This window comes from Centropristis striata, chromosome 1 (assembly GCF_030273125.1).
Source record: "Centropristis striata isolate RG_2023a ecotype Rhode Island chromosome 1, C.striata_1.0, whole genome shotgun sequence".
Classification (NCBI taxonomy): domain Eukaryota; kingdom Metazoa; phylum Chordata; class Actinopteri; order Perciformes; family Serranidae; genus Centropristis; species Centropristis striata.
Window position 1 is genome coordinate 35416694 of NC_081517.1, and position 27332 is coordinate 35444025.

At 39.1% G+C, this 27332-nt stretch overlaps 5 protein-coding genes across 5 annotated transcripts; all 5 read right to left on the minus strand.

Annotated features, from left to right (window-relative positions):
- Nucleotides 1-2068: 2068 nt before the first annotated feature.
- LOC131964306 (lysozyme g-like) lies at nt 2069-3581 on the minus strand. The gene is made up of 5 exons (XM_059328418.1): nt 3480-3581; nt 3158-3205; nt 2659-2873; nt 2424-2574; nt 2069-2339 (listed from the first exon to the last, which is right to left on the minus strand). The coding sequence occupies exons 1-5, from the start codon at nt 3481-3483 to the stop codon at nt 2203-2205; spliced, it is 555 nt and encodes a 184-aa protein (XP_059184401.1). The 5' UTR covers nt 3484-3581; the 3' UTR covers nt 2069-2202.
- A 5589-nt stretch (nt 3582-9170) lies between these two features.
- LOC131976919 (lysozyme g-like) lies at nt 9171-10792 on the minus strand. Its single transcript, XM_059340142.1, has 5 exons — nt 10640-10792; nt 10265-10342; nt 9767-9981; nt 9532-9682; nt 9171-9447 (listed from the first exon to the last, which is right to left on the minus strand). The coding sequence occupies exons 1-5, from the start codon at nt 10641-10643 to the stop codon at nt 9311-9313; spliced, it is 585 nt and encodes a 194-aa protein (XP_059196125.1). The 5' UTR covers nt 10644-10792; the 3' UTR covers nt 9171-9310.
- Nucleotides 10793-12376: 1584 nt separating this feature from the next.
- LOC131971572 (lysozyme g-like) lies at nt 12377-16685 on the minus strand. Its single transcript, XM_059333117.1, has 5 exons — nt 16682-16685; nt 16373-16450; nt 13183-13391; nt 12948-13098; nt 12377-12863 (listed from the first exon to the last, which is right to left on the minus strand). The coding sequence occupies exons 1-5, from the start codon at nt 16683-16685 to the stop codon at nt 12727-12729; spliced, it is 579 nt and encodes a 192-aa protein (XP_059189100.1). The 3' UTR covers nt 12377-12726.
- Nucleotides 16686-19618: 2933 nt separating this feature from the next.
- On the minus strand, nt 19619-22248 carry LOC131976910 (lysozyme g-like). Its single transcript, XM_059340132.1, has 6 exons — nt 21996-22248; nt 21077-21133; nt 20884-20961; nt 20567-20781; nt 20328-20478; nt 19619-20240 (listed from the first exon to the last, which is right to left on the minus strand). The coding sequence occupies exons 1-6, from the start codon at nt 22246-22248 to the stop codon at nt 20104-20106; spliced, it is 891 nt and encodes a 296-aa protein (XP_059196115.1). The 3' UTR covers nt 19619-20103.
- Nucleotides 22249-23549: 1301 nt separating this feature from the next.
- On the minus strand, nt 23550-27332 carry LOC131976900 (N-acetylmuramoyl-L-alanine amidase-like). Its single transcript, XM_059340124.1, has 4 exons — nt 27135-27332; nt 25080-25940; nt 24705-24915; nt 23550-24234 (listed from the first exon to the last, which is right to left on the minus strand). The coding sequence occupies exons 1-4, from the start codon at nt 27205-27207 to the stop codon at nt 23928-23930; spliced, it is 1452 nt and encodes a 483-aa protein (XP_059196107.1). The 5' UTR covers nt 27208-27332; the 3' UTR covers nt 23550-23927.

Sequence of the window (27332 nt, forward strand, 5' to 3'; positions counted from 1 at the left end):
AAGGCTCTGAATGTTAAGACCAGAATTTTAAAATTGATTCTAAAAGAGACAGGGAGCCAATGTAAGGCTTTAAGAACAGGGGATACGTGAGTCCACCTATGCGTGCGGGTCAGAATTCTCGCTGCAGAGTTCTGCACTAATTGCAGCTCTTAAGTAAAAGTACAAAAGTGTCAGCATCAAAATGTACTGTAATGTTAATGTAATGTCTCATAATGCAGAATGGCCCAATAGGGGAATCCTGCAATGCTACTATAATATGCTACAATTTTTATAAAATAATAAAATACAAATAATAACATAATAATATATGGATACATTGTGTTAATATATGGTTATATCTTCAAGTATTAACTGATGAAATGCAGTGAGATTTCAACTAGATATTTGAACAGCTGGAGAAAGGGAAGACACAAGATGTTTCTTTCAGTCAATAACGCATTTATTAATTCCCACCGTCACCTCCATGTCACCAATCTATCATTTCCACTTTTAAAGACTTCTTTAAAAAAAAAAATACACAGGATGGCGTTTGGCAGTTGTGACACAATGTAATTGTTTTTTAGTGCTAAAAATACACCTCAATTCACCTAATTGTCAAACATATTTTCAGGAGAAATGCACTTGTTTATCCTCTACGTATCGCTGTCCCAAAACAATGGCCGATTGGCCACACTCAGATTGTTTTATATATTCATTCATTCATTATCCTTAACCACTTATCCACACTCGGGTCACGGGGGCTGGAGCCGATCCCAGCTGATATTAGGTAAATGGTAAAATGATAAATGGACCTGCACGCTTTGCGACCATTCAAATCGCTTTACACTACAGAATGCGCTCATTCACCCTTTTCACACACACATTCATACTAATGACAGAGGTACCCTAACCAGTGCAGCCTGCCACCATTGGGAATTCATTCACACACCGATGAACGCAGCATCGGGAGCAATTTGGGGTTCAGTATCTTGCTCAAGGATACTTCGACATGTAGGCTGCCATGGTGATGGATGGAACCACCAACCCTTCGGTTGGGGGGCAACCCGCTCTACCAACTGAGCCACAGCCACCCCCAAATTAGGCGAGAGGCAGGGTACACACTGGACAGGTTGCCAGACTGTCACAGGGCTGACACATATAGACAAACAATCACACTCTCATTTACACCTACGGGCAATTTAGAGTCACCAATTTGTGCTTTGTTTTTAATGGGATGGAGGGTCAGGGGTGGAGGGTGTCTGCCTGTTTCTGTGTTTTGTTATTATTATTATTATTATTACTACTTTCTCCTTTTTTATGTAAAGCACTTTGTGTTGCATCTCTCTTGTATGAAAAGTGCTATACAAATAAAGTTTGTTTGATTGATTGATTGATTGATTGATTGATTGATTGATTGATTGATTGATTGATTGATTGATTGATTGATTGATTGATTGATTGTTGATTGATTGACTGATTGATTGATCTAAGTGCATGTTTTTGGACTGTGGGAGGAAGCCGGAGTACCCGGAGAGAACCCACGCTGACACAGGGAGAACATGCAAACTCCACACAAAAGAGCCGCTGGCCAGAGTGCTATTTTAAATATATTTTTGGATTATTATTTTTGCTGCATTTATATAAAACGCATTTTGCTGTTGTCATGGTAGGGCTTATTTTAACAACTTAATATAATAATAAATAATATAATAATATAATTATGCACTTTAAATTATAAAAATGTTTAATCATTTTAAATTTATCACGTTTTTTATGTTAAATCAAGACCTGCAAAGTAACTAAAGCTGGCAGCTAAATGTAGTGAAGTAAAAAGTACAATATTTGCCTCTAAAGTGTTGTTGACTAAAAGTAAAAAGTTACATAAAATGGAAATACTGAATTAAATGTACTTAGTTATATTCCACAACTGGTGATAAACTTTTGTTTATGTAAATTTACACTCTCTTTGGGTTATTTTTTTACATGCATCCACGCTTTTTTGGACTCAGAAACAGTTTTGGATGCTTCTAAAGAGTTACAGTTGTTGAAAAAATACATCAGTAAGGATTTAAAGGAAGAACCACCACAGTTTTATTTTCTTTTTTCATATTACACTCACACAGACACAGACATGTTTTTGCTTTGCCTTATGTTTATTTAGCTAAGTAGGAGTAGGAGTGTTTCCTTCATGATTTGCAGAAGTTTTTTCCTGCTGAGGAGGTTTTAAAAGCCTTTATTTTTGGCGTACCACTGAGCTCTGGCAACAACATCATTGGAATAGTCTCCGTGTGTTGTATTCTCATCCACATTTTCATAGGAATGGACATTTCCGTCGCCCTGATTGTAGGCAGCTATCCCTCCTGCAGAGACAAATGAGAACGAAGTGAAGCAAAATGTGAGGAGAGTGGATGCTGGTATGAGGTTACTGATTCAGTAAAACAAACCTTTCAGCTGCTGCTCGGTGCTCCAGCGTGGAAATTTGTTGCGGATTCGTCCGATAAAATAAACCAAGATGTCTGTGCCTTGGCGGAGATGTTCCTCACTATCCCACGCGCCCCGTGCAGTGTGTCGCCCTCCATTTGGATTCACATCAACCTACAGAAATGGAAATTGAATGAAAAGATGTTCTTGTACTGTAACGTGAGGCTCTAGTGAGGATGTGACAGTATTTATTGCAACCTGCATCAGTCCCCAGCCGTTATAGGCTCTTCTGCTTGAGTCATAGTCTCCCCAGCCGTTACTTAAGGTACGTCCACCACTGGACTCTCTGGAGATGATGGCAGCAATGAGAGCTGGAGCAATCCCATATTGAGCTCCCACTTTGTTGATTTTGGACCTGTATTTTTCTATACTGTCTGCATCATCTTTTGCCATGGCATGTGATCTCCTCACACCTTTAGAGAGAAATCAAAACACAGAACAGAAATATGACCTCAGTGCAACAAATGCATCTATTTCCTTGTCAATTCAGGCATAAACATGACTGGTAAATCAATGGATTTGGGGAAAATGTTGTCACCTATAAGTCTACCCTGACATTGTCATGGGGGATCTAAATACTTCTTCCACCATGGCCTCACACCAAGTATTGACAACTGCTGGCTCCGCCCCTGAATGTAATGTTGGCTATTATTTAAATTGAAATCACTTCCTGAGTTTCTCTACTGTCAGTAATTACCTCCTGTCGAAGCACCAGTAGTGTGAACCGCCATGATGTTTCCATAACCTGCGAATGTTCAGTTTGTTAGTTATTGTAGTCATCAACACACACCTGCACCCTAACATTGCCACACATTTAAAGGTTCCAAAACCAACACATTTTTACACAGACAGAAAAAAAAGAAAGGAGAAAAAAGTAGGCTACTGATTTTTAAAAAATAATTATTATTATACTTTTAAAGAATAAACTGAAGTCTAACTGCAGTCTCGGTCGTGCCATAGTGTTACACGTCAGGTGATCTCAATAGAAACCTTAATAGTAAATTAACAAAAGCACTCACTCATTTTTCTCGTTTTCTCTTCTGATGTCCTTAAAACTGTGATGAGAGAGCTGTAGCACCGTGTCCCTCTGTCCACTGATGCAAATAAGCGCCGTGTCTCCGTATTTATACAGGTATGTTTACTTTCAGTTTAGTTATGACTTCATCGTCGTGTCTGCAATTCTTTTTCTCGTCTGCTGGGGCCCAATAAAGCAGTTCTGGTTTGTCAGTGAAGGGAAAAAAGGGAGGGAGAATCAGGTGAAAGCAGCTGATTTACAAGAAACAGCCCTCACTGACTGTTAACAGCTGCAGGGATTTATTTGTTTGCCATAAGGACATAAGGATTTTTATTTGTCATTGTATCGCAACAACGAAATATGTGTGGCACTTTCAAACTTTAAAAGCAGCAAATACAACAACATACATTACATACACAGTTGCCATTCACATATTTAAAAAAAAAAAAAAAGTAAAAGAGAGTAAGTCAAAAAGAAGAAGAATAAAGGAATAAAGTGGCAGTGGCAGTAACAAAGAAAGTTTAGATAAATATATATATATCAACACATTGCTTATTACTAGCTTTTTGTCTATTTACACACTACATATGTATATGTGTTTGTGCGTATATACTGCATATATATATATATATATATATATATATATATATATATATATATATATATATGCAGGGTGCTTCAACATTCTTTGAAACTTCCCCGTCTGTATCGTAAGCTGCTGTGACCACTAAACTTCCCCACTGCGGGATAAATCTTAGTCTTATCTTACCACTTTCAGAAAGCAGCATGATTTGTGCAAATTCCATTTAGACACCCCCTTTCATTTGAGGAATGCTTTGCCTACCATTCTGCATCTGCTTCACAGAAATTAATTTATATTTGCAGGATTCAGTATTCCATTCTTGCATTTTTGAGAGTACATTTATTGTTATACACTTTTAAAATGATGTCACATTGAATAGAAAGTACCTTAACTTTCATGTTATGCTGAGACAAAGTCAGAAGTTCAGCATTTCCTCTTCACTGCCTGTGCAGGAAACGGTTACACCCAGTCTTCAGACTTCTCCTCCTTTAATACGTCACATATTTACTTATCACTGCAGAGCAGATCAGTGGCGTGCATTAAATTAAAATCTAAACAGATATCCTCTACTTATCCCAGTCATTAGAAAAGCAACGTTTTCAATAAGCAGTTAATAAGAATATTATTTTTTTCAGTCATTGGCAGAATTAAACGAACAAATAAATATATGACTAAATACGAAGCTTAGGGGCCTTGATGAGTGCAGAAAACCCCACACACATGATTGTTTATTCCATCACACTTCCTGTTCTTCCTGAGAATTAGGACAATATGCTTGTCCCTGCAACAGCCATTTGCCAGACGCATTATGAAGTCGGGTCGTGTACTTTTGTGTCATTCTTGTGAATTCAATATAGGAATATAAGAATTGAGGGAATTTCTTCAAATTTGGTGCTACTTCACATATCTCCTATTTTTGTAAACGCTATAACTAAGGAACGCTTTGAGGGAGTTTCTATAAATTTAGCACAAATGTCCACAGTCTTATTAGATCGAAGGTCAAAATCAGTGTGACTTCATGCCTGTCCCATTCTTGTGGATGCAATATCTCAGGACCGCCTTCAGGGAAATACTTCAAACACAAACATCCGATTGGGCTCAAACATAAACTGATTAGATTTGAAAGGTCAGAGGTCAAGTTTGGTCAGCCCGTAGCCTACAGGTTAGGAATTGGGCTTGTCACAAATGTCCGATCAGGCATTTCGTTTCGAGGCCCAAATGTCAAGGTGAACATCATGTGAACATTGCTGAACATCAGCATTGAAAAATGTCACTTAAACCTATTCATAGAAAAACATGGCGGGATTGGACAACTGACATGTTGGGTGCAGTTTATAAGAAACTTGTGTTTTCTTTTCACTGCTGTTATCTTTCTCTCTCATGACCAATTTGTTCTGTACTCCTGATAACATGACAGCAACATCTCAAAGTTTAAATCCCTAAACTAACCTTTTACTTTCATTATGTGTGACACAGACAATCATCAGTTAACAAGACTTCAGCAAGCCTTCTTCTGGAATGATATGGACATCTGGCAGTTTTTGTTTCGGTTGGGAACTTAAAACTCATCTTTTTTGTCTTAAATCCTTTGTGACTTGAGGTCTAATGAATCTTTACGCCTACAATTCATGTTTGTCCTGCCATCAAGAATACTGTAAACATTCAGAAAACAACTGCATCTCCCTCTGTTTTGATTGTTGACTGTCCATACTCTCTGTTTTCTCATTGAGGAATATCTTTTTAAAATGTATTTTAGAGGTTGTCATATGCTGAACATAATGAGGTAAATGTGTTATATTAGGCTAAATAAATAAAAAGTGGCTTGACTTCAATAACTGCTGGATTGACATTGAAAGTTTGTATCCATGAGGTGGGAAACAGCCTCACAAATAAGAGTACAAGAGCTGTTGAATGCCCAAAGATGATAAAATGTGATACCAAAGTATTTAATATAAATACAGCACCACTTGCCTTTTAGCTGTTAACAGGTGATGATTTATGATGACAAACAAATCAATTGTGATTTATTGTTGTGTGACAAGATGTGTAGAAAACATTCAGACATTTTAAATGTATTCAGAACTCATTAAGACATATGATTGCAATGGTATGCAAGCAAGCATTCATTAAAAATGTAAACTATTTCTTCTAAATATATAGGCGATAAGCTAAATCTATTTGTTTATCTATTCATAGAAAAACACGGCGAGCCTGAAGAACTGACAGGTGACATGTTGGGTGCAGTTTATAAGAAACTAGTGTTTTCTTTTCACTGCTGTTTTCGTTCTCTCTCATGAACAATTTGTTCTGTACTCCTGATAACATGACAGCAACATCTCAAAGTTTAAATCCCTAAACTAACCTTTTACTTTCATTATGTGTGACACAGACAATCATCAGTGGCCTTGACCCCGTCAGTGTGATGTCAGAGAGCAACAAGTCATCATCCAGAGTTTGTACCTTCCATTTCTGATCTGTGTGCACATCACTGCAGAAACAAAGGGTAATAACGAATACAGTGATGTGCTTATTTATGTCATCGAGCATTTATTGACTGTTCCCAAAAAAGTTGGGACATTATCTAAAAGATACAATACAGTATTTAGATCCCTTAGTTAAGTAAAAGTACTAATACCTCACTTTTAAATTATTCCACTTCAAGTTAAAGTCCTGCATTTAAAACGTACTTAAGTAAGTAATTAAGTAAGTAACCTAAATTTATATAGCACCTTTCACAGACAGAAATCACAAAGTGCTTCACATAAAAATCATAAACATAACATTAAAATGTACATACAAGTTAAAAAAGACCAAAACAACAGCAATTAAACAACCATAGCAGTCCCAAAGCAACTAATCAAAAGCCCGAACAAATAAAAATGTCTTCAGTTGGCTTCTAAAAGTGACAACAGAATCTACTGAGCGCAGTGAGGGAGCGAGACTGTTCCAATGCATGGGGGCAACAGCCTGGAAAGCTCCATCACCTCTGGTTAGAAAACTGATCTGCAGACCTCAGAGCCCGAGTGGGGGTGTAGGGCTGTATCAGGTCACATATGTAGGGTGGAGCCTGGCCATGTAAGGCTCTGAATGTTAAGACCAGAATTTTAAAATTGATTCTAAAAGAGACAGGGAGCCAATGTAAGGCTTTAAGAACAGGGGATACGTGAGTCCACCTATGCGTGCGGGTCAGAATTCTCGCTGCAGAGTTCTGCACTAATTACAGCTCTTAAGTAAAAATACAAAAGTGTCAGCATCAAAATGTACTGTAATGTTAATGTAATGTCTCATAATGAAGAATGGCCCAATAGGGGAATCCTGCAATGCTACTATAATATGCTAAAATTTTTATAAAATAATAAAGTACAAATAATAACATAATAATATATGAATACATTGTGTTAATATATGGTTATATCTACAAGTATTAACTGATGAAATGCAGTGAGATTTCAACTAGATATTTGAACAGCTGGAGAAAGGGAAGCCACAAGATGTTTCTTTCAGTCAATAACGCATTTATTAATTCCCACCATCACCACGTCACCTCCATGTCACCAATCTATCATTTCCACTTTTAAAGACTTCTTTAAAAAAAAAAAATACACAGGATGGCGTTTGGCAGTTGTGACACAATGTAATTGTTTTTTAGTGCTAAAAATACACCTCAATTCACCTAATTGTCAAACATATTTTCTGGAGAAATGCACTTGTTTATCCTCTACGTATCGCTGTCCCAAAACAATGGCCGATTGGCCACACTCAGATTGTATTATATATTCATTTATTCATTATCCTTAACCGCTTATCCACACTCGGGTCACGGGGGCTGGAGCCGATCCCAGCTGATATTAGGTAAATGGTAAAATGATAAATGGACCTGCACGCTTTGCGACCATTCAAATCGCTTTACACTACAGAATGCGCTCATTCACCCTTTTCACACACACATTCATACTAATGACAGAGGTACCCTAACCAGTGCAGCCTGCCACCATTGGGAATTCATTCACACACCGATGAACGCAGCATCGGGAGCAATTTGGGGTTCAGTATCTTGCTCAAGGATACTTCCACATGTAGGCTGCCATGGTGATGGATGGAACCACCAACCCTTCGGTTGGGGGGCAACCCGCTCTACCAACTGAGCCACAGCCACCCCCAAATTAGGCGAGAGGCAGGGTACACACTGGACAGGTCGCCAGACTGTCACAGGGCTGACACATATAGACAAACAATCACACTCTCATTTACACCTACGGGCAATTTAGAGTCACCAATTTGTGCTTTGTTTTTAATGGGATGGAGGGTCAGGGGTGGAGGGTGTCTGCCTGTTTCTATGTTTTGTTATTATTATTATTATTACTACTTTCTCCTTTTTTATGTAAAGCACTTTGTGTTGCATCTCTCTTGTATGAAAAGTGCTATACAAATAAAGTTTGTTTGATTGATTGATTGATTGATTGATTGATTGATTGATTGATTGATTGATTGATTGATTGATTGATTGTTGATTGATTGACTGATTGATTGATCTAAGTGCATGTTTTTGGACTGTGGGAGGAAGCCGGAGTACCCGGAGAGAACCCACGCTGACACAGGGAGAACATGCAAACTCCACACAGAAGAGCCGCTGGCCAGAGTGCTATTTTAAATATATTTTTGGATTATTATTTTTGCTGCACTTATATAAAACGCATTTTGCTGTTGTCATGTTAGGGCTTATTTTAACAACTTAATATAATGTTATGCACTTTAAATTATAAAAATGTTTAATCATTTTAAATTTATCACGTTTTTTATGTTAAATCAAGACCTGCAAAGTAACTAAAGCTGGCAGCTAAATGTAGTGAAGTAAAAAGTACAATATTTGCCTCTAAAGTGTTGTTGACTAAAAGTAAAAAGTTACATAAAATGGAAATACTGAATTAAATGTACTTAGTTATATTCCACAACTGGTGATAAACTTTTGTTTATGTAAATTTACACTCTCTTTGGGTTATTTTTTTACATTCATCCACGCTTTTTTGGACTCAGAAACAGTTTTGGATGCTTCTAAAGAGTTACAGTTGTTGAAAAAATACATCAGTAAGGATTTAAAGGAAGAACCACCACAGTTTTATTTTCTTTTTTCATATTACACTCATAGACACAGACACAGACATGTTTTTGCTTTGCATTATGTTTATTTAGTTAAGTAGGAGTAGGAGTGTTTCCTTCATGATTTGCAGAAGTTTTTTCCTGCTGAGGAGGTTTTAAAAGCCTTTATTGTCTGCGTACCACTGAGCTCTGGCAACAACATCATTGGAATAGTCTCTGCCTGTTGTATTCTCATCCACATTTTCATAGGAATGGACATTTCCGTCGCCCTGATTGTAGGCAGCTATCCCTCCTGCAGAGACAAATGAGAACAAAGTGAAGCAAAATGTGAGGAGAGTGGATGCTGGTATGAGGTTACTGATTCAATAAAACAAACCTTTCAGCTGCTGCTCGGTGCTCCAGCTTCGAAATTTGTTGCGGATTCGTCCGATAAAATAAACCAAGATTTCTGTGCCTTGGCGGAGATGTTCCTCACTATCCCACGCGCCCCGTGCAGTGTGTCCACCTCCGTTTGGATTCACATCAACCTACAGAAATGGAAATTGAATGAAAAGATGTTCTTGTACTGTAACGTGAGGCTCTAGTGAGGATGTGACAGTATTTATTGCAACCTGCATCAGTCCCCAGCCGTTATAGGCTCCTCTGCTTGAGTCATAGTCTCCCCAGCCGTTATGTAAGGCATTTCCAGCCCTGGACTCTCTGGAGATGATGGCAGCAATGAGAGCTGGAGCAATCCCATATTGAGCTCCCACATTGTTGATTTGGGACCTGTACCTTTCCATTCTGTCTGCATCAATTTCTGCCATGGCATGTGATGCCCTCACACCTTTAGAGAGAAATCAAAACACAGAACAGAAATATGACCTCAGTGCAACAAATGCATCTATTTCCTTGTCAATTCAGGCATAAACATGACTGGTAAATCAATGGATTTGGGGTAATGTCGTCACCTATAAGTCTACCCTGACATTGTCATGGGGGATCTAAATACTTCTTCCACCATGGCCTCACACCAAGTATTGACAACTTCTGGCTCCGCCCCTGAATGTAATGTTGGCTATTATTTAAATTGAAATCACTTCCTGAGGTTCTCTACTGTCAGTAATTACCTGAGTACCCCAGCCTGTCCTGCTGAGATGTTTGTGTCGAAGCACCAGTAGTGTGAACCGCCATGATGTTTCCATAACCTGCGAATGTTCAGTTTGTTAGTTATTGTAGTCATCAACACACACCTGCACCCTGACATTACCACACATTTAAAGGTTCCAAAACCAACACATTTTTACACAGACGAGCCACAGTAGCGTGTGTCGCGCAAAAAGAAAAAGAAAGGAGAAAAAAGAGGCTACTGATATTAAAAAATTATTATTATTATACTTGTAAAGAATAAACTGAAGTCCACCTGCAGTCTCGGTCGTGCTATAGTGTTACACGTCAGGTGATCTCAATAGAAACCTTAATAGTAAATTAACACAAGCACTCACTCATTTTTCTCGTTTTCTCTTCTGATGTCCTTAAAACTGTGATGAGAGAGCTGTAGCACCGTGTCCGTCTGTCCACTGACGCAAATAAGCGCCGTGTGTCCGTACTTATACAGGTATGTTTACTTTCAGTTTCGTTATGACGATAGACTGTAGAAATAAGTTTTGACTCCGTCGTCGTCTTTGCAATTCTCTTTGTCGTGTGCAGGGGCGCTATAAAGCAGTTCTGGTTTGTCAGTGAAGGGAAAAAAGGGAGGGAGAATCAGGTGAAAGCAGCTGATTTACAAGAAACAGCCCTCACTGACTGTTAACAGCTGAAGGGATTTATTTGTTCTGCTCAGCCAGTCAGTGTCAGGCTGTTAAGCAGACACAGTAGTTTATGCTATTATATTGTTACATTATATTATATAAAATATACTTATCATCATAAGGACGTAAGGATTTTTATTTGTCATTGTATCGTTACAACGGAATTTGTGTGGCAAATGTAGTGGAGTAAAAACTTCAATATTTGCCTCTAAAATGTAGTGGAGTAGAAGTACAAAGTTACATAGAATAGAAATACTGAAGTAAATGTACTTAGTTAAAGTTTATAAGTGTATATATATATATATATATATATATATATATATATATATATATATGTATCAGAGGGGAACCTTCAGGGCAAGCCAGAGAAGGCCTTAAAAATTGTAAACCAAAAAATATGAGTATTAATATATTGTAACGGACTGTTATTCATTGAGTTGTTCAGGTTTTATTTTGTTAGTGTGCTGCAGTGTACGGGGATAATAAGTGTGCCCCCCAGACCCCCGTGCAATGGTTCAGTTGGAAGCATGGTGTGTGTTTAAGATAGATAGATAGTGCACAGAGGCGTAAAACAGCAATTTTGAACACTAGTTAATTTTTTTTTGTTAATTTTCATTTCTTTTTGGATTTTTGTGCATATTATGGAGCCGTTTTGGTCCATGTTTGTAAGTCTTTTTCCCCACATGATTATATTTTCTAAAGTTGCAACAAGTGGGGTCGGAGTGTGTGATTAAAAAGCACCACGGTCTGCTTCCCGTTCACGCATCGCCTCCTTCAGATGCCGAGACTTTGTGTTTATTAGTTTTAAAACAGGAAAAATGCCAAAAACAGGAGCCGGTCGGACTACTGAAGGCCCAGCTGTAGTGCTCACGGTTCGCCGCTGATATATACATATGTGTGTGTTTGTGCGTATATACTGCGCGTGTATGTATGAATGTATGTATGTGTATATATATATATATATATATATATATATATACATATATATATGCACAATGCTTCAACATTCTTTGAAACTTTCCCGTCTGTATCGTAAGCAGCTGTGACCACTAAACTTCACCACTGCGGGATAAATAAAATCTCTTTCTCATTCTCCACCCCCTTTCATTTTATATTTGCAGGAAATCTGTTGAAACATTATTCCATTCTTGCATTTTTGAGAGTACATTTATTGTTATACACTTTTAAAATGATGTCACATTGAATAGAAAGTATAACTTTCATGTTATGCTGAGACAAAGTCAGAAGTTCAGCATTTCCTCTTTACTACCTGTGCAGCAAACGGTTACACCCAGTCTTCAGACTGCTCCTCCGTTAATACCTCACATATTCACTTATCACTGCCGAGCAGATCAGTTTATGGAGTTAAATTACTGCCAAAACTCCACAAACACACATTCCACCACTGGTGACAAATATTTCATTGAAAGTGTACAAAGGCAATATGTATTTATGTAAGTGGGACTCACATATACACTCTGTATTTGAAGCATTCAGTTTTTATTTAGTTTCTTTCTTTTTTTCTTTCTTTTTTTACATGCATCCATACTTTTTGGGAATCCGAGTTGTACAACAGTTTTAGATGCTTCTGAAGAGTTACAGTTGTTGAAAAATACATCATTAAAGATTTTTAAAAAGGATTAACAGTTTTGTTTTTGTTTTTCAAATTACACTCGCACAGACACAGACATATTTTTGCTTTGCATTATGTTTATTTAGTTAAGTAGGAGTAGGAGTGTTTCCTTCATGATTTGCAGAAGTTTTTTCCTGCTGTGGAGGTTTTAAAAGTCTGCATTGTCGGCGTACCACTGAGCTCTGGCAACAACATCATTGGAATAGTCTCCGCCTGTTGTAATCTCATCCACTTTTTCATAGGAATGGACATTTCCGTCGCCCTGATTGTAGGCAGCTATCCCTCCTGCAGAGACAAATGAGAACGAAGTGAAGCAAAATGTGAGGAAAGTGGATGCTGGCATGAGGTTACTGATTCAATAAAACAAACCTTTCAGCTGCTGCTCGGTGCTCCAGCCTGGAAATTTTTTGCGGATTATTTCGATAAAATCAACCAAGATCTTTGTGCCTTGGCGGAGATGTTCCTCACTATCCCACTCGCCCTCTGCAGTGTGACCACCTCCTTTTGGATCCACATCAACCTACAGAAATGGAAATTGAATGAAATGATGTTCTTGTACTGTAATGTGAGGCTCTAGTGAGGATGTGACAGTATTTATTGCCACCTGCATCAGTCCCCAGGCGTTATAGACTCCTCCTCTATAGTCTCCCCAGCCGTTATGTAAGTCGTTTCCAGCCCTGGACTCTCTGGAGATGATGGCAGCAATGAGAGCTGGAGCGATCCCATATTTTTCTCCCACTTTGTTGATTTTGGACCTGTACGTTTTCATTCTGTCGGCATCCTCTTTTGCCATGGCTTCTGATGCCTTCACACCTTTAGAGAGAAATCAAAACACAGAACAGAAATATGACCTCAGTGCAACAAATGCATCTATTTCCTTGTCAATTCAGGCATAAACATGACTGGTAAATCAATGGATTTGGGGAAAATGTTGTCACCTATAGGTCTATCCTGACATTGTCATAGGGGATCGAAATCAGGCATTAACTTCCGGTTCTGAGTTAGCCTGGGTATACCCATGCTGCCTTGCCACTCGATTTCATTTCAAACTGCAAGGCAGCATGGTGTCCATGGCCAATTCTTAGCCCTGCTTTTGGTATCCAATCACATAACGGGGTGGGACAGCAAGGCAATGACACGTACTATTCGACAGATGGAAGCTTGTAGTTTGCTTACGGATCCAACATGGTTGCAGCAGACGCGAAGCTCTCTTTCGATCTAGCTGTAGACAGTGTTCTAGATAGTTTAGAGCCAAAGTTTATTTTTAAAAGAAGAACAACGTTTGGCTTTACACTCCTTCATCACCACCAAAAGGGATGCTTTAGCCTTGCTTCCAATAGAAATTGGCAAAAGCCTAATCTACCAACTAGCCCCGTTAGTGGCTAAGCTAATGGGGTTTAGCGAGACCCCAGTCGTTGTGGTCATCTCGCCATTGATCGCCTTGATGGAGGCCCAGATAAAGGAGGCAGCCCAACTCGGTATCTCCACGGCACAGCTGGGTCCCGAGGAGGAGAATGCAATCAAGAGTTGCCGATACCAGGTTCTGTTCGGCAGTCCCAGAGGCCTGGCTGTGCCCCAAGTGGCAAGAATTTCTGTTGCTCTACATATGTCATCTGGTATAATTGGCTAAGAGCTACTTACAAACGCTTATGATAGACATTTGCATCGCCCAATAAACGGCTCTGGATGATCGTAAACCACGCCTCCTCTACGGGGAAATGACTAGGTGGTCTCCAAACTATATCTCATTTGTGATATAGGCTGTGTCCCAAAGTCAAGGAAGGATGCTCAAATGGCTGGATTTGAAGGACACTACGTCATCGACATCCGCCGAAGGACTGTCCCAATGTCGAGGATGCTCCGGAGGACAGAGTCCTTCTTTTGCCCAAATTCCGAGGATGCATGTGTGTATCCTCCGTGCGCTCCGACTACCCATAAAGCATTGCGCACACCGGTCTACCGGGAGATTTAAAAATGGCGAGCGTAGAAACAGCGACGCCGGCGGCGCAATATGCATTTAAATATGTAGATATTTTCAGTTTACACTGAATGTTATCACATAACTTACAAAATGTGTGTTCAAAGTCAAGCAAAAACATATGAATAAGCATATGCCAGAATATTAAGCTTAAAGATAATAAACTTCATCTTGATACATTGCCGGTTAAGTTAATTAATGCCGTCTCAGTCGCTAAAGTTATTGTTTATTAATTTATATGTGTCCGATGATGATGTACTATGTGCAACTGTGCCATTCAGAAAGTTATACATTTCTTTATTGTGTTTACAGGGACAGAAAGTCCGCTATTATCCGTTATTGTTATTTATAAATAACTGTTATTGTACTGTACTGTAAAATAAAAAATAAAAAATCACAGAACATATTTCCATGATGAATTATGCGCCGCTGCATTCATGGCACTAAGTAGCGGCCGAATTCAGCCAGGATCAGTTAAATATTCAGGTTTAATCCACTTCATGGTTTTTACTTGATAAATCGTGGAGATTCAACCTTAAAGCATCTTCTTCCATTTTCACAAATATGTGTCAGAGTGCTGATGCCAGAGACACATTCATGTCGTGAACTGATTTTGAAATTGCGGCGCTGAATTTATTTATTTATTTTTTATTAAACTGATAAGAACAGATACTACACTTGACGTAGCCAAAGGGCCGAGAGCGGCGCTGAAGTTAAGCAGGACGTCCAATTACGCAATGACGCACAGCTGCACACTCTGAAGGCTGTCCCATTTATGCATTACACCAGTCAAAGGAAGGACTCTGGCCTCGCCTTCAAGGATCCTTGACATTGGGACACAGCTATAGTCTGGCATTAGCCAGGCTAGGTCTGAGTAGTGAGGCAAACCAGGAAGTGCCTTAAGCCTGCATTCTACCAAAAATTCCAACGGTGGTGCTGACGGCAGCTGCAGAGGCATTTGGCTCCATCCATTTCAATACAAAATGAGAACTTCTCACTTGATTTATTACCTCAGAATTTTTTTAAGGACAACACTATGGTCTCAATCGCTAGGTCTAGTAAAAAATCTTCTTCGAGACAATTTGATGCTAATTGTGTAAATAATGGCCCCATTTAGAAGAAAATAGATTTGGGGCGTGGCTACCTGACTGACAGGTGGCTGACAAGGTGAGCCGTCATCAGGAGAGAAGCAAAACAATGGTATCCACAGCACTGTGTCAGAAAAGTTACATATGTATATATATACATTTAAAAAAGGGCCGTTTGCCGGTGTGGTCTCATAAATTTGACCCGTTCACATTGTATTGTCATTTAATGACAATTTATTTGAACATTTTGTTCATTAAAAATGTTTGGTTGGACTAACAGACACTCCAAGGAGTCGCTGTTCAGTTTTCAGGAAAGTAATGTACATTTTGTTTTTGTTTTCTGCTAGCCAAAACTAAGATCCCAGTTAATGCTCCAGTTAATGCTAACATGAATTAGCAGCGACTTCGCTCAGTCAGGTTGCCGGTGTCGAGAGGCATGTAGTCAGTTTCATCCTCCACAGTCCAAATATGGTCTGCTCCCCGTTTCTAAAAAAAGATAGCGACACAAGATGGCAACAGGTGTAACTCTGAACTCGATGCCTCAAACAGTCACACCCACAAACAAATGGGTGCCGTCACAGTCGCAGTCAATTATTTATACGGTCTATGATCTAAATACTTCTTCCACCATGGCCTCACACCAAGTATTCACAACGTCTGGCTCCGCCCCTGAATGTAATTATTTAAATTTAAGTCACTTCCTGAGTTTCTCTACTGTCAGTAATTACCTGAGTACCGCAGCTTGTTTCCGTTAGATGTTTCCCAAGAAGCCCCAGAAGTTTCAACCTCCATGATGTCACCATAATCTGCAAATGTTCAGTTTGTTAGTTTTCATCAACACACACCTGCATTTTCTTACATTTTTACTGTAGTGTGTGTAGCGCAAAAAGAAAAAGAAAGGGGAAAAAAAGTAGGCTACTGATTTTTAAAAATATATTATTTTTTTACTTTTAAAGAATGAACTGAAGTCTACCTAGAGTCTAGGCTTAAATGTCAGGTGATCTCAATAGAAACCTTAACAGTTAATTAACGCTCACCCATTTTTCCATTTCCTGATCCCATGTCCTTAAAACTGTGATGAGAGAGCTGTAACTCTCTCTGTTCCTCTGTTCACTGACACAACCAAGTACCCTGTGTCCGTATTTATACAGGTATGTTTACTTTTAGTTTAGTTATGACTTCATCGTTGTGTCTGCAATTCTTTTTCTCGTCTGCTGGGGCCCAATAAAGCAGTTCTGGTTTGTCAGTGAAGGGAAAAAAAGGGAGGGAGAATCAGGTGAAAGCAGCTGATTTACAAGAAACAGCCCTTACTGACTGTTAACAGCTGCAGGGATTTATTTGTTTGCCATAAGGACATAAGGATTTTTATTTGTCATTGTATCGCAACAACGAAATATGTGTGGCACTTTCAAACTTTAAAAGCAGCAAATACAACAACATACATTACATACACAGTTGCCATTCACATATTTAAAAAAAAAAAAAAGTCAAAGAGAATAAGTCAAAAAGAAGAAGAAGAAAGGAATAAAGTGGCAGTGGCAGTAACAAAGAAAGTTTAGATAAATATATATATATCAACACATTGCTTATTACTAGCTTTTTGTCTATTTACACACTACATATGTATATGTGTTTGTGCGTATATACTGCATATATATATATATATATATATATATATATATATATGCAGGGTGCTTCAACATTCTTTGAAACTTCCCCGTCTGTATCGTAAGCTGCTGTGACCACTAAACTTCCCCACTGCGGGATAAATCTTAGTCTTATCTTACCACTTTCAGAAAGCAGCATGATTTGTGCAAATTCCATTTAGACACCCCCTTTCATTTGAGGAATGCTTTGCCTACCATTCTGCATCTGCTTCACAGAAATTAATTTATATTTGCAGGATTCAGTATTCCATTCTTGCATTTTTGAGAGTACATTTATTGTTATACACTTTTAAAATGATGTCACATTGAATAGAAAGTACCTTAACTTTCATGTTATGCTGAGACAAAGTCAGAAGTTCAGCATTTCCTCTTCACTGCCTGTGCAGGAAACGGTTACACCCAGTCTTCAGACTTCTCCTCCTTTAATACGTCACATATTTACTTATCACTGCAGAGCAGATCAGTGGCGTGCATTAAATTAAAATCTAAACAGATATCCTCTACTTATCCCAGTCATTAGAAAAGCAACGTTTTCAATAAGCAGTTAATAAGAATATTATTTTTTTCAGTCATTGGCAGAATTAAACGAACAAATAAATATATGACTAAATACGAAGCTTAGGGGCCTTGATGAGTGCAGAAAACCCCACACACATGATTGTTTATTCCATCACACTTCCTGTTCTTCCTGAGAATTAGGACAATATGCTTGTCCCTGCAACAGCCAGACGCATTATGAAGTCGGGTCGTGCATACATATGTACTTTTGTGTCATTCTTGTGAATTCAATATAGGAATATAAGAATTGAGGGAATTTCTTCAAATTTGGTGCTACTTCACATATCTCCCATTTTTGTAAACGCTATAACTAAGGAACGCTTTGAGGGAGTTTCTATAAATTTAGCACAAATGTCCACAGCCTTATTAGATCGAAGGTCAAAATCAGTGTGACTTCATGCCTGTCCCATTCTTGTTGATGGAATATCTCAGGACCACCTTCAGGGAAATACTTCAAACACAAACATCCGATTGGGCTCAAACATAAACTGATTAGATTTGAAAGGTCAGAGGTCAAGTTTGGTCAGCCTGTAGCCTACAGGTTAGGAATTGGGCTTGTCACAAATGTCCGATCAGGCATTTCGTTTCGAGGCCCAAATGTCAAGGTGAACATCATGTGAACATTGCTGAACATCAGCATTGAAAAATGTCACTTAAACCTATTCATAGAAAAACATGGCGGGATTGGACAGCTGACATGTTGAGTGCAGTTTATAAGAAACTAGTGTTTTCTTTTCACTGCTGTTATCTTTCTCTCTCATGACCAATTTGTTCTGTACTCCTGATAACATGACAGCAACATCTCAAAGTTTAAATCCCTAAACTAACCTTTTACTTTCATTATGTGTGACACAGACAGTCATCAGTGGCCTTGACCCCGTCAGTGTGGTGTGAGAGAGCAACAAGTCATCCTCCACAGTTTGTACCTTCTGCATCTGCACTGTGTGCACGTCACTGCAGGTACAAAGGGTGATAATGAATATCACACGTCCCCACCACCCTACCAACTCAGGCTGGTCCCGAGAATGGATTATAGAAAAGTTAGAGAAACAAGATAGAGAATATGCCGGGGACGCCCTCATGTACAGTCATGGAAAAAATTATCAGACCACTTTTTGTCCTCAATTTCTGATAACATGACAGCAAAGTCTCAAAGTTTTGCTTTCATTATGTGTCACACTGACAATCATCAGTTAACAAGACTTCAGCAAGCCTTCTTCTGGAATGATATGGACATCTGGCAGTTTTTGTTTCGGTTGGGAACTTAAAACTCATCTTTTTTGTCTTAAATCCTTTGTGACTTGAGGTCTAATGAATCTTTACGCCTACAATTCATGTTTGTCCTGCCATCAAGAATACTGTAAACATTCAGAAAACAACTGCATCTCCCTCTGTTTTGATTGTTGAGTGTCCATACTCTCTGTTTTCTCATTGAGGAATATCTTTTTAAAATGTATTTTAGAGGTTGTCATATGCTGAACATAATGAGGTAAATGTGTTATATTAGGCTAAATAAATAAAAAGTGGCTTGACTTCAATAACTGCTGGATTGACATTGAAAGTTTGTATCCATGAGGTGGGAAACAGCTTCACAAATAAGAGTACAAGAGCTGTTGAATGCCCAAAGATGATAAAATGTGATACCAAAGTATTTAATATAAATACAGCACCACTTGCCTTTTAGCTGTTAACAGGTGATGATTTATGATGACAAACAAATCAATTGTGATTTATTGTTGTGTGACAAGATGTGTAGAAAACATTCAGACATTTTAAATTTATTCAGAACTCATTAAGACATATGATTGCAGTGCTATGCAAGCATTCATTAAAAATGTAAACTATTGCTTCTCAATATATAGTCAATAAGTGACTGTACGAACAAGCCATGGGGTCTTTTTTGGTGTAGAAAATTGAAAATAGTTACATTTTTTTAATTTAATATAAAATGTGGTTTATCCCACAAGCATTTAGATTTTTATTACACTTGTTACAGTATAATTGTTAAGGAATTATGCATGACTGATAGAGTTTTTTAATAAAAGTATCATGTACCCCCTGCAGTACTCAAAACTACCCCCATTTGACAATCACTGATTCATATAACAGTTATGGATGCTTCTGATGAGTAATACTTGTTGAAGTTTTTTATTATTAAAATCAGAACACAGACATTGTTTCATATATGCTTTTTCTAAGGTTGTGGACAGCATTTTCATGCCCAGCCTCAGGTTTTAAAAGCCACCATCGCTTTTGTACCACTGAGCTCTGGCAACAACATCGTTGGAGTAGTCTCCGCATGAGGTTTTGGCGTCCACGTTTTCATAGGAGTCGATGTTCATGTCCCCTGCGTTGTAGGCCGCTATCCCTCCTGCAGAGACAGATACAGAGAAATTAAAAAACAAAGCAAAACCAGTTGTGAAGGTAGTTTGCCATGAAAGTCTGCTAATTCAGTCACCTTTCAGCTGCTGCTCCTTGGTCCAGTTATAAAATCTATGCTTTATGCGCAGCATGAAATGCAGCAGGATGTCGATGGCTTGGGAGAGGTGTTCCTCGCTGTCCCATGCGCCTTTTGGGATGTGTCCACCTCCTTTTGGATTGACATCAAGCTGTGGAATTATAAGTGCTCAGTTAAATACCACTGCTATCATACTAGACGTAACTGAGAGGAAGTGATTAAAGCTGTTTTATTATTACCTGCATGAGCCCGTAGGTGTCGTATTCTCCTCTCTGGGGGTTATAGCACCCCCTGCCTCCTTTCAGTGTCTTTCCAGCCCTGCATGATCTGGAAATGATGGCAGCAATGAGAGCTGGATCAAGTCCCTTCTCACGAGCCACGTTTTGGATGATGGATTTGTAGTTGTTCATGTCCATCAAGTCAGTCTCTGCCATGGCGAATGACGCCTGCAAACCTTTGAAAAGTAAGGGAGAAGGGAACAGGAATATGGCCTCGGTCTTTTCATCTATTGATGCAGTTAAACTATGGGACCATAGATGGATGTGTCACTGTTTACCTGAGTAGGGCAGTTTGTCCTGCTGAGCTGTTTGCGCGGAGGCACCAGTAGTTTCCACCTTCATGATGTCACCAAATCCTATAAATATTTATTGGATTATTATTTATCAGCACCCCTGCACATTAACATGAGCACATAGCATTAGGGACCTGATCTTTATTTCATTTTTTTTCATGCAAAACACTTCACTTACTGCAAACAGGAGCAGGAGCAGTAGTCACAGGCAGTGATTGGTCCTTTAAGGCCTCAGCTGGAAGTATACAAAAACATAATGTTATATAACACTGAAACAACTCCTCAACAGACTGTATTATTTATTATTAATATTGTAATTAGCCTTATGTGATAACCACCAGGTAGCAAAAGGATGGGGAGGGTGTGAAAGCACACAGATGAAAGGGTAAATTGAAAGTTCAAAATGAAAGTAAAAAAATAAATGATAAGGTTCAGATAACCTTTTTTTTTTATTGGTTATCGCTGATTGATAAAAACAAACTTGTTCATAAATTAATCATAGCTTTATTTAGGCCTATAGGACATTTTATTTCTAAAAACAAGACAAGTTCATTTTTTAAAAATAGATTTTTTTTTTAAATAAATGATGGCTGTTGACATATTTTTTCCCTAAATACTGTACATATTACTCACTGCATTTCTCTGACAACATTAGTTAATTTTAATTACTTATCGATGTTGAGATCTTAATACAAAATTATAAAAAAATATATTTTAAATTAATTTTGATGTTTTATTATTGATTTATTCACCTGGCAGTATATGAAATAGTCCTGCAACACATTATTGTATCAATAATATTTCATTCAATAATATTGCCTATTAATCTGACAGGGGTCGTTCTGCATAGTGAGTACTTTCAATTTTTTGTACGTTATTATATACAAATATTTTTTGTCTGATATATGGAGTGATAACAAAATCTAACATCCCCTCTCTAAATACATTTGACTCCAATGTGGATGGAAATGTATGCACATATTTAACAAGATGATGCCCCATTTGTACATTTAAACATAACATTTTTGAGAACTTGAAATAAAAAAAAATCTTTATATAAATCGTCTGGAAGTTTCATGGTGATGTCTTTAACTCACCGAGCCTTTTCTTTTGCTCGTTACAGTCAATCTCCCCCAGCGTCTCCAGAGCCACTTCTATAGCTCCAGGCTCTGTGAAGTAGTTGACCAGGACATCTGCGACCACCAGACAGTCTTTGCCCTCCAGGGAATCACGTGTGACCTGCGGCTCTTCCTTGCGGTCCAGAATCGTGTGGCGGAAGTGCTCCAGTTGACCTGGGGTTAAGTTCTTCAGCATCCGGATCAATGCGGCTTTAACGTTTTTGGGAGGCATTTCTGCTTCTCATACAGAGGACACACACTCTGCTGCAGTGTGTGAGCTCCCTGAGTTTTATAGTGCAGCTGGACAGAGCAGGGGGGTGTAGCTTCTTGTGGGCTGTGGGCTGCACCACTTAGCAGAAACTGACAGCTGATTTCAAGGAAACTGAATTTATCCCCTGACTCTAGAGCTGCAGTACCAACTACAGCTTTATCTTGTTGCCACGTCAAATTATTGTATAATACTCTCAACTTTGTTATTGTGCACTGTAAAACTTGTCAGTGAATATTAACAGGAATCAAGGGAAGACACTACATTATGGTTTATCTATGTTCTTTTAAAGCTTTCTTTACAGTGAAGTAGTGAAGTTACAGTCTTAATTATGTCACTTTGATACATTTCTTTGCCTAAAATGTGTGATAAGTGTGTAATATCCATTAATGTCATTAAAGAAATGTACAGTTTTACAGAGATTTAAGACGACATGACCTTTGTGACCTCAGCAGTTGTGGCTTTGCTTCCTGAGCAGGATAGTTGTGAAACGCTTACAACTGGGAACCTGCAGATGGCGCTGATGTTAATGAAATTGCTGTAAAGGTTTTTCATGCACAGATAAAATAGAGGTTAAAATCACACAGTTTATGGTTAAAAAATGAGTTGGTGCTAGTGTTTGTACATGCTTGATTGCCCATTTATATAGTTATAGCAAATAGTTAGGACTTCCCTGATTCATTATCTTCACTGTGAACGTTTGGAAGCACGTCAGAACTATATATTTATTTATTTTTTTCCTTGTTCATTTGCTGCATTTTCAGGTACGATGAACTCGACAAAGTAAACATTCTGGTGAGCGCTGCAGAACGGGTCAGGTCATGCGAGGAGAAGTGGGTCAGATTAAAGTTCAAAAAGTATGGGAAAAGGTGAGGGTCTACTGGTGGTCTTGGACCAGTGGAACTGCAAAACCATTATTCTACTACTGCCCTCTAAATTACAACATAACTCTTTTTTTTACCCATATCTGGCACTTTGCTGTCCTGCATTTAGGTTTGGGCATTGTTGAAAAATATCCCGCAGCTGGTGCTGATAATTTGACATTGATACCGGTTCCTGAATGATTCGTTTTTTCAATACATTTTATTAAAAACCTATTTCATCTATTTATTTTAAGAAATTACAAGATTACACTTTATGGTATAAATCTTTATTTTTACTTTCAGCTCCTTTACACCTGCACATGCTATGAACACTGTAGTCAAGCTTCTCAAAATAAAGCACACACACACACACACACACACACACACACACACACATGTGAGCCCTGTCTGTGTGTGTGACGTAGTGTTTTCCCTGCATGACTCAACAACATGTAGCCTACAGACAATTACCACTGATTTTAGATCTTGGTACCAGCTTGCTGCATGGTTACTGGCTCATTGACGCTGATGAGATTTACTCCTTTGATATTGAAACTCTGTACTAAATAACATGACATTTTTAATACACTTACTGAATACTGAAACAGTTCATTAACTAGTCAAAGGACAGAAAATGAACAGGCATGTTGATGTTCCATGTGATTAACAGCAGATGTCTGGTGATGAAAAGTGATAAACTAGTTCAGATTTGAGGGGAATAACTCAAAAGCCATTATATACAGTGAAACTCATTTAAAAAATACAGAGCCGACATAGCAGTTATGTTTCCCGGAAGTGTTCCCAGCTTCTTATTTCTGAAAAGAAGGCATCTCCAGGACAGGAAGTGTAGCTCACCACCTGCCTGTGGCCGTGAATGGTAAAGTTGGCAACCAGAAATCCTCCATTGACTGCACATCGGGCTAGACGATGGCGCAGCAGGTCCGTGGCGTGGCGAGATGGCAGGGTGGCGGTGTAGTTGCCAATGATTGACACGCCGTACCCGTCAGAATTGTGCCCCCGGGTGTGTGTGCCGAGGTGGTTCCAACCTCTGCCTTCGTAGACGTAGCCGTCAGAGCCGACGACAAAGCTGAGGGCACAAAGACAGTTCATTGCACATGATTAAAGAATGTAATCTCCCGGAAGTGGACTGAAGTAAACTTAACAACATATCTGTGTGTTAATTATGGAGCTGGAGAAAGGGGTGATTAGTTATTGCAATGGATGGATCAAAAGTGTGCCGAAATAACTACATCACGATGCCAATGTGTAAAAAGTCTGAATTTATGCTTTGTGAGTTCTGTCTGCATGATAACAAGCAAACAACTAAATCTTTGTTTTCTGAAAGTGGTCTGGATGAATCAGGGCTAGGCTGTGCAGGAGAGTCTCAACACTGATAGGCTTTCCCGGCACAGTGTCATTTCTGCTCACAGTTCCTGCTTTCTCATGAATAAATCAACTTCTATTTCGTCATCAAATTCACATAGTCAACATCTATCCATGCCTTTGTATGTAATGGCAATCATATGTTGTCACAGTATTCCTTTTGATATCCACTACCTGTATCCTATGTCGTTCCAGCCACGATCTTCCTGGTGGAAACGCTGCATTGCTCTCATGTTGCGAGAGCAGTTTGGGAAGTTTAAACAGGGCGAGGACGGCTCATAGGTGTGGTGAACATAGAGAAACTCGAGGGGTGGAGACAGCGGGATTGGTGTACTCTGGTAGGGTTTTGCCCCCCACTGGCAGCGAGGGATGATTTGAGGGCAGTCTGAGGAGAAGATGAGAGAGGATGAGAAACCGATATTAGCCTATTTATATATCATTAAATGTGTGTATGTGAGCTGCTAAGTAACACAGTTATAACCAAATCATGCCTTTCAAACAATGAATAGATTTTTTTGACCTTGCACAGTAAATCATTTCACAGCTCACCCCAGTACTTGTGCACAAATGCCTCTAATCCATCCTTCACTGCCTTCCCCACTCCAGTGTCCAGAGCAATCCACTCTGTCTTCTCCAGCTTCCACACCAGTGCTAGTGTCTCCATCACCTGGCTGTGAAGATCGAGTGGCTCCAGAATGGATCTGGAGACCTCTCTCCGCCTCGGGCTGACATGGTCGGTCACAGCATCCAGACCCTGTCCCTCATGCAGAACAAAACTATAATATCCTTTCAAAACCTCACTGAGGGCCCTTGGCTGTTCCAATGGAGGCAGGTTGCTGAAGTCCGTGCCCAGTATGACTCCATCCATGCCCCCATTAATAACAGCATCAGTAGCCAGAGTGGCAGCCCAAGATAGCTTGAACAACTTAGGTTGGTCCACGTTGTCCCAGCAGCCGTTAGGGCCCAAGCGATTAGATGGGGGTAAGTCCTGGAGGCTGAGGAAGGACAAGCCCAGAGTCCTGCCTAACGTGAGAGGGAAGATGCCCACAGCTGGTGTCCCCTCCATCTTGGCTTTCAGTCCCGATTCTATTCCTATCAGTAAGGGTGCAAGGGCTACTGTGGTGCCATCTGGAGCGAGAACCACCCCTCGTTCCTCTCCGTAATCCGTCATGATGTGGTGGATGGCCTTGTCAAAGAAGCTAAAGGACGAGATATTGAGAATGGCTGACTCTAGGACCTCAGCATCAGTGAGATTTTGCGAGGCGCCCAAATAATGAATGGTCATCGCATCGTCGTGGCCGGCAGTCCGCCGCAGGGCCCGGACCAGAGCCAGTGGGGACACACCAGGGTTGGAGTCTTCCACCTGCTGCACAGCTTGGATGAAGCTCTCCATGTTACGCAGGTGCCCACCTGTAACAATGCAGAGAAGAAACAAAAAATGTTCAGATAAATGCCTTCTCAAAATTGTTAAACCAATACCAGTTTATCCTTATCCACAGGGGCTGCAGCCAATCACTGCAGACATTGGGCAAGAGGTGGGGTACACTCTGGACAAGTTTCCCAGTAATAATTTTACTATTAATATTTCCTGTTTTTTATGAACGGGTTTGATTGGACCATTGTTGGGAGTAGACACAATGTCACCATCTGGCCGTCCACCTATAGCCACGATGCAGTTTTTTTGGCCATCACCGAGGAGCTAATGTTTGCTGGGTATCAACCAAGCATTTTAGAAATGGATTCAAAATATGACTATATGCTTATAATAGCCTTCTGCTAAAAATAATGGTTTGTGATAAAATAGGAGACTCCACCCAAAAACGACTTCATGTTACAGCAGCTTATTAAGACCTATATTTACAGTTGTAGTTAGTGTCGTCCTCTAGTGGCTGTAGTCATTTTTACGCCAAGTCAGAAATGTAGGGAGAAGTGAGGATATGTAGTTTAAAGACAACAAAGGTCAACTTAGGGAGGTCTGGTCAAACAGGACTTTCATTCAGGAGTGTTCGTGGCCAGTGTGAAACCAAAAGAAAACTTTGTTATTTAAACTAACACAACATAAACATCCATGCTACATGCACCAATATAACTAACTCACTTATGACAGTTAGCAACATTATTGACGTGTTTAAAACTGTAAAAGTTACATTTAGATATGAGGCCATATTTGAGGATAGGAGCAAAATAAGGATAGGCCTAGAATTTTATGTAAAATAGCAACAAATTCACATTCAGTTTATGTAGTTAGCTAGAGTCCTTAATCACAGTTCAAACAGCGTAAGAAGACAACTTAACCAGAATCTTTTTTTTAAAATGAGGCCACCTTTTTTGTCTTTTTTTTTTAAATCACAATAAATGTCTCTAATATAAAAGGTGTATTTTTCCCCATCAATATACGTTCAAAATTCAATCATGAATATTTTAATAATAAAAATGAAGGTGACCATTAAAAAAACATGTTCTTTCTTAAATCAAACATTGTAGATTCAGAGGAATTGGTAAACGAAAACATGACAAATATTCCTTATCAGCATCCAAAAAAGAAACGATGAAGCCAAATGAGTTTAACTCTTCTATTATGTAATTATATTTTGAATAACTTACCGATTGGCTTGCTATAGACTGTGAAGAAGTAGAATAGAACCAGAACAAAAAATGATAGTCCAAAAAAAGTCATTTTGCACGACAATTTATTGTGAACACATATATATATAAAAAATCCAAGCTAGATGACAACCTAAACAGACGTGCCAACAGAGTAAAGTGGAAAGCACAGTTTTGCTCTCCACGACCTCTGAGAGG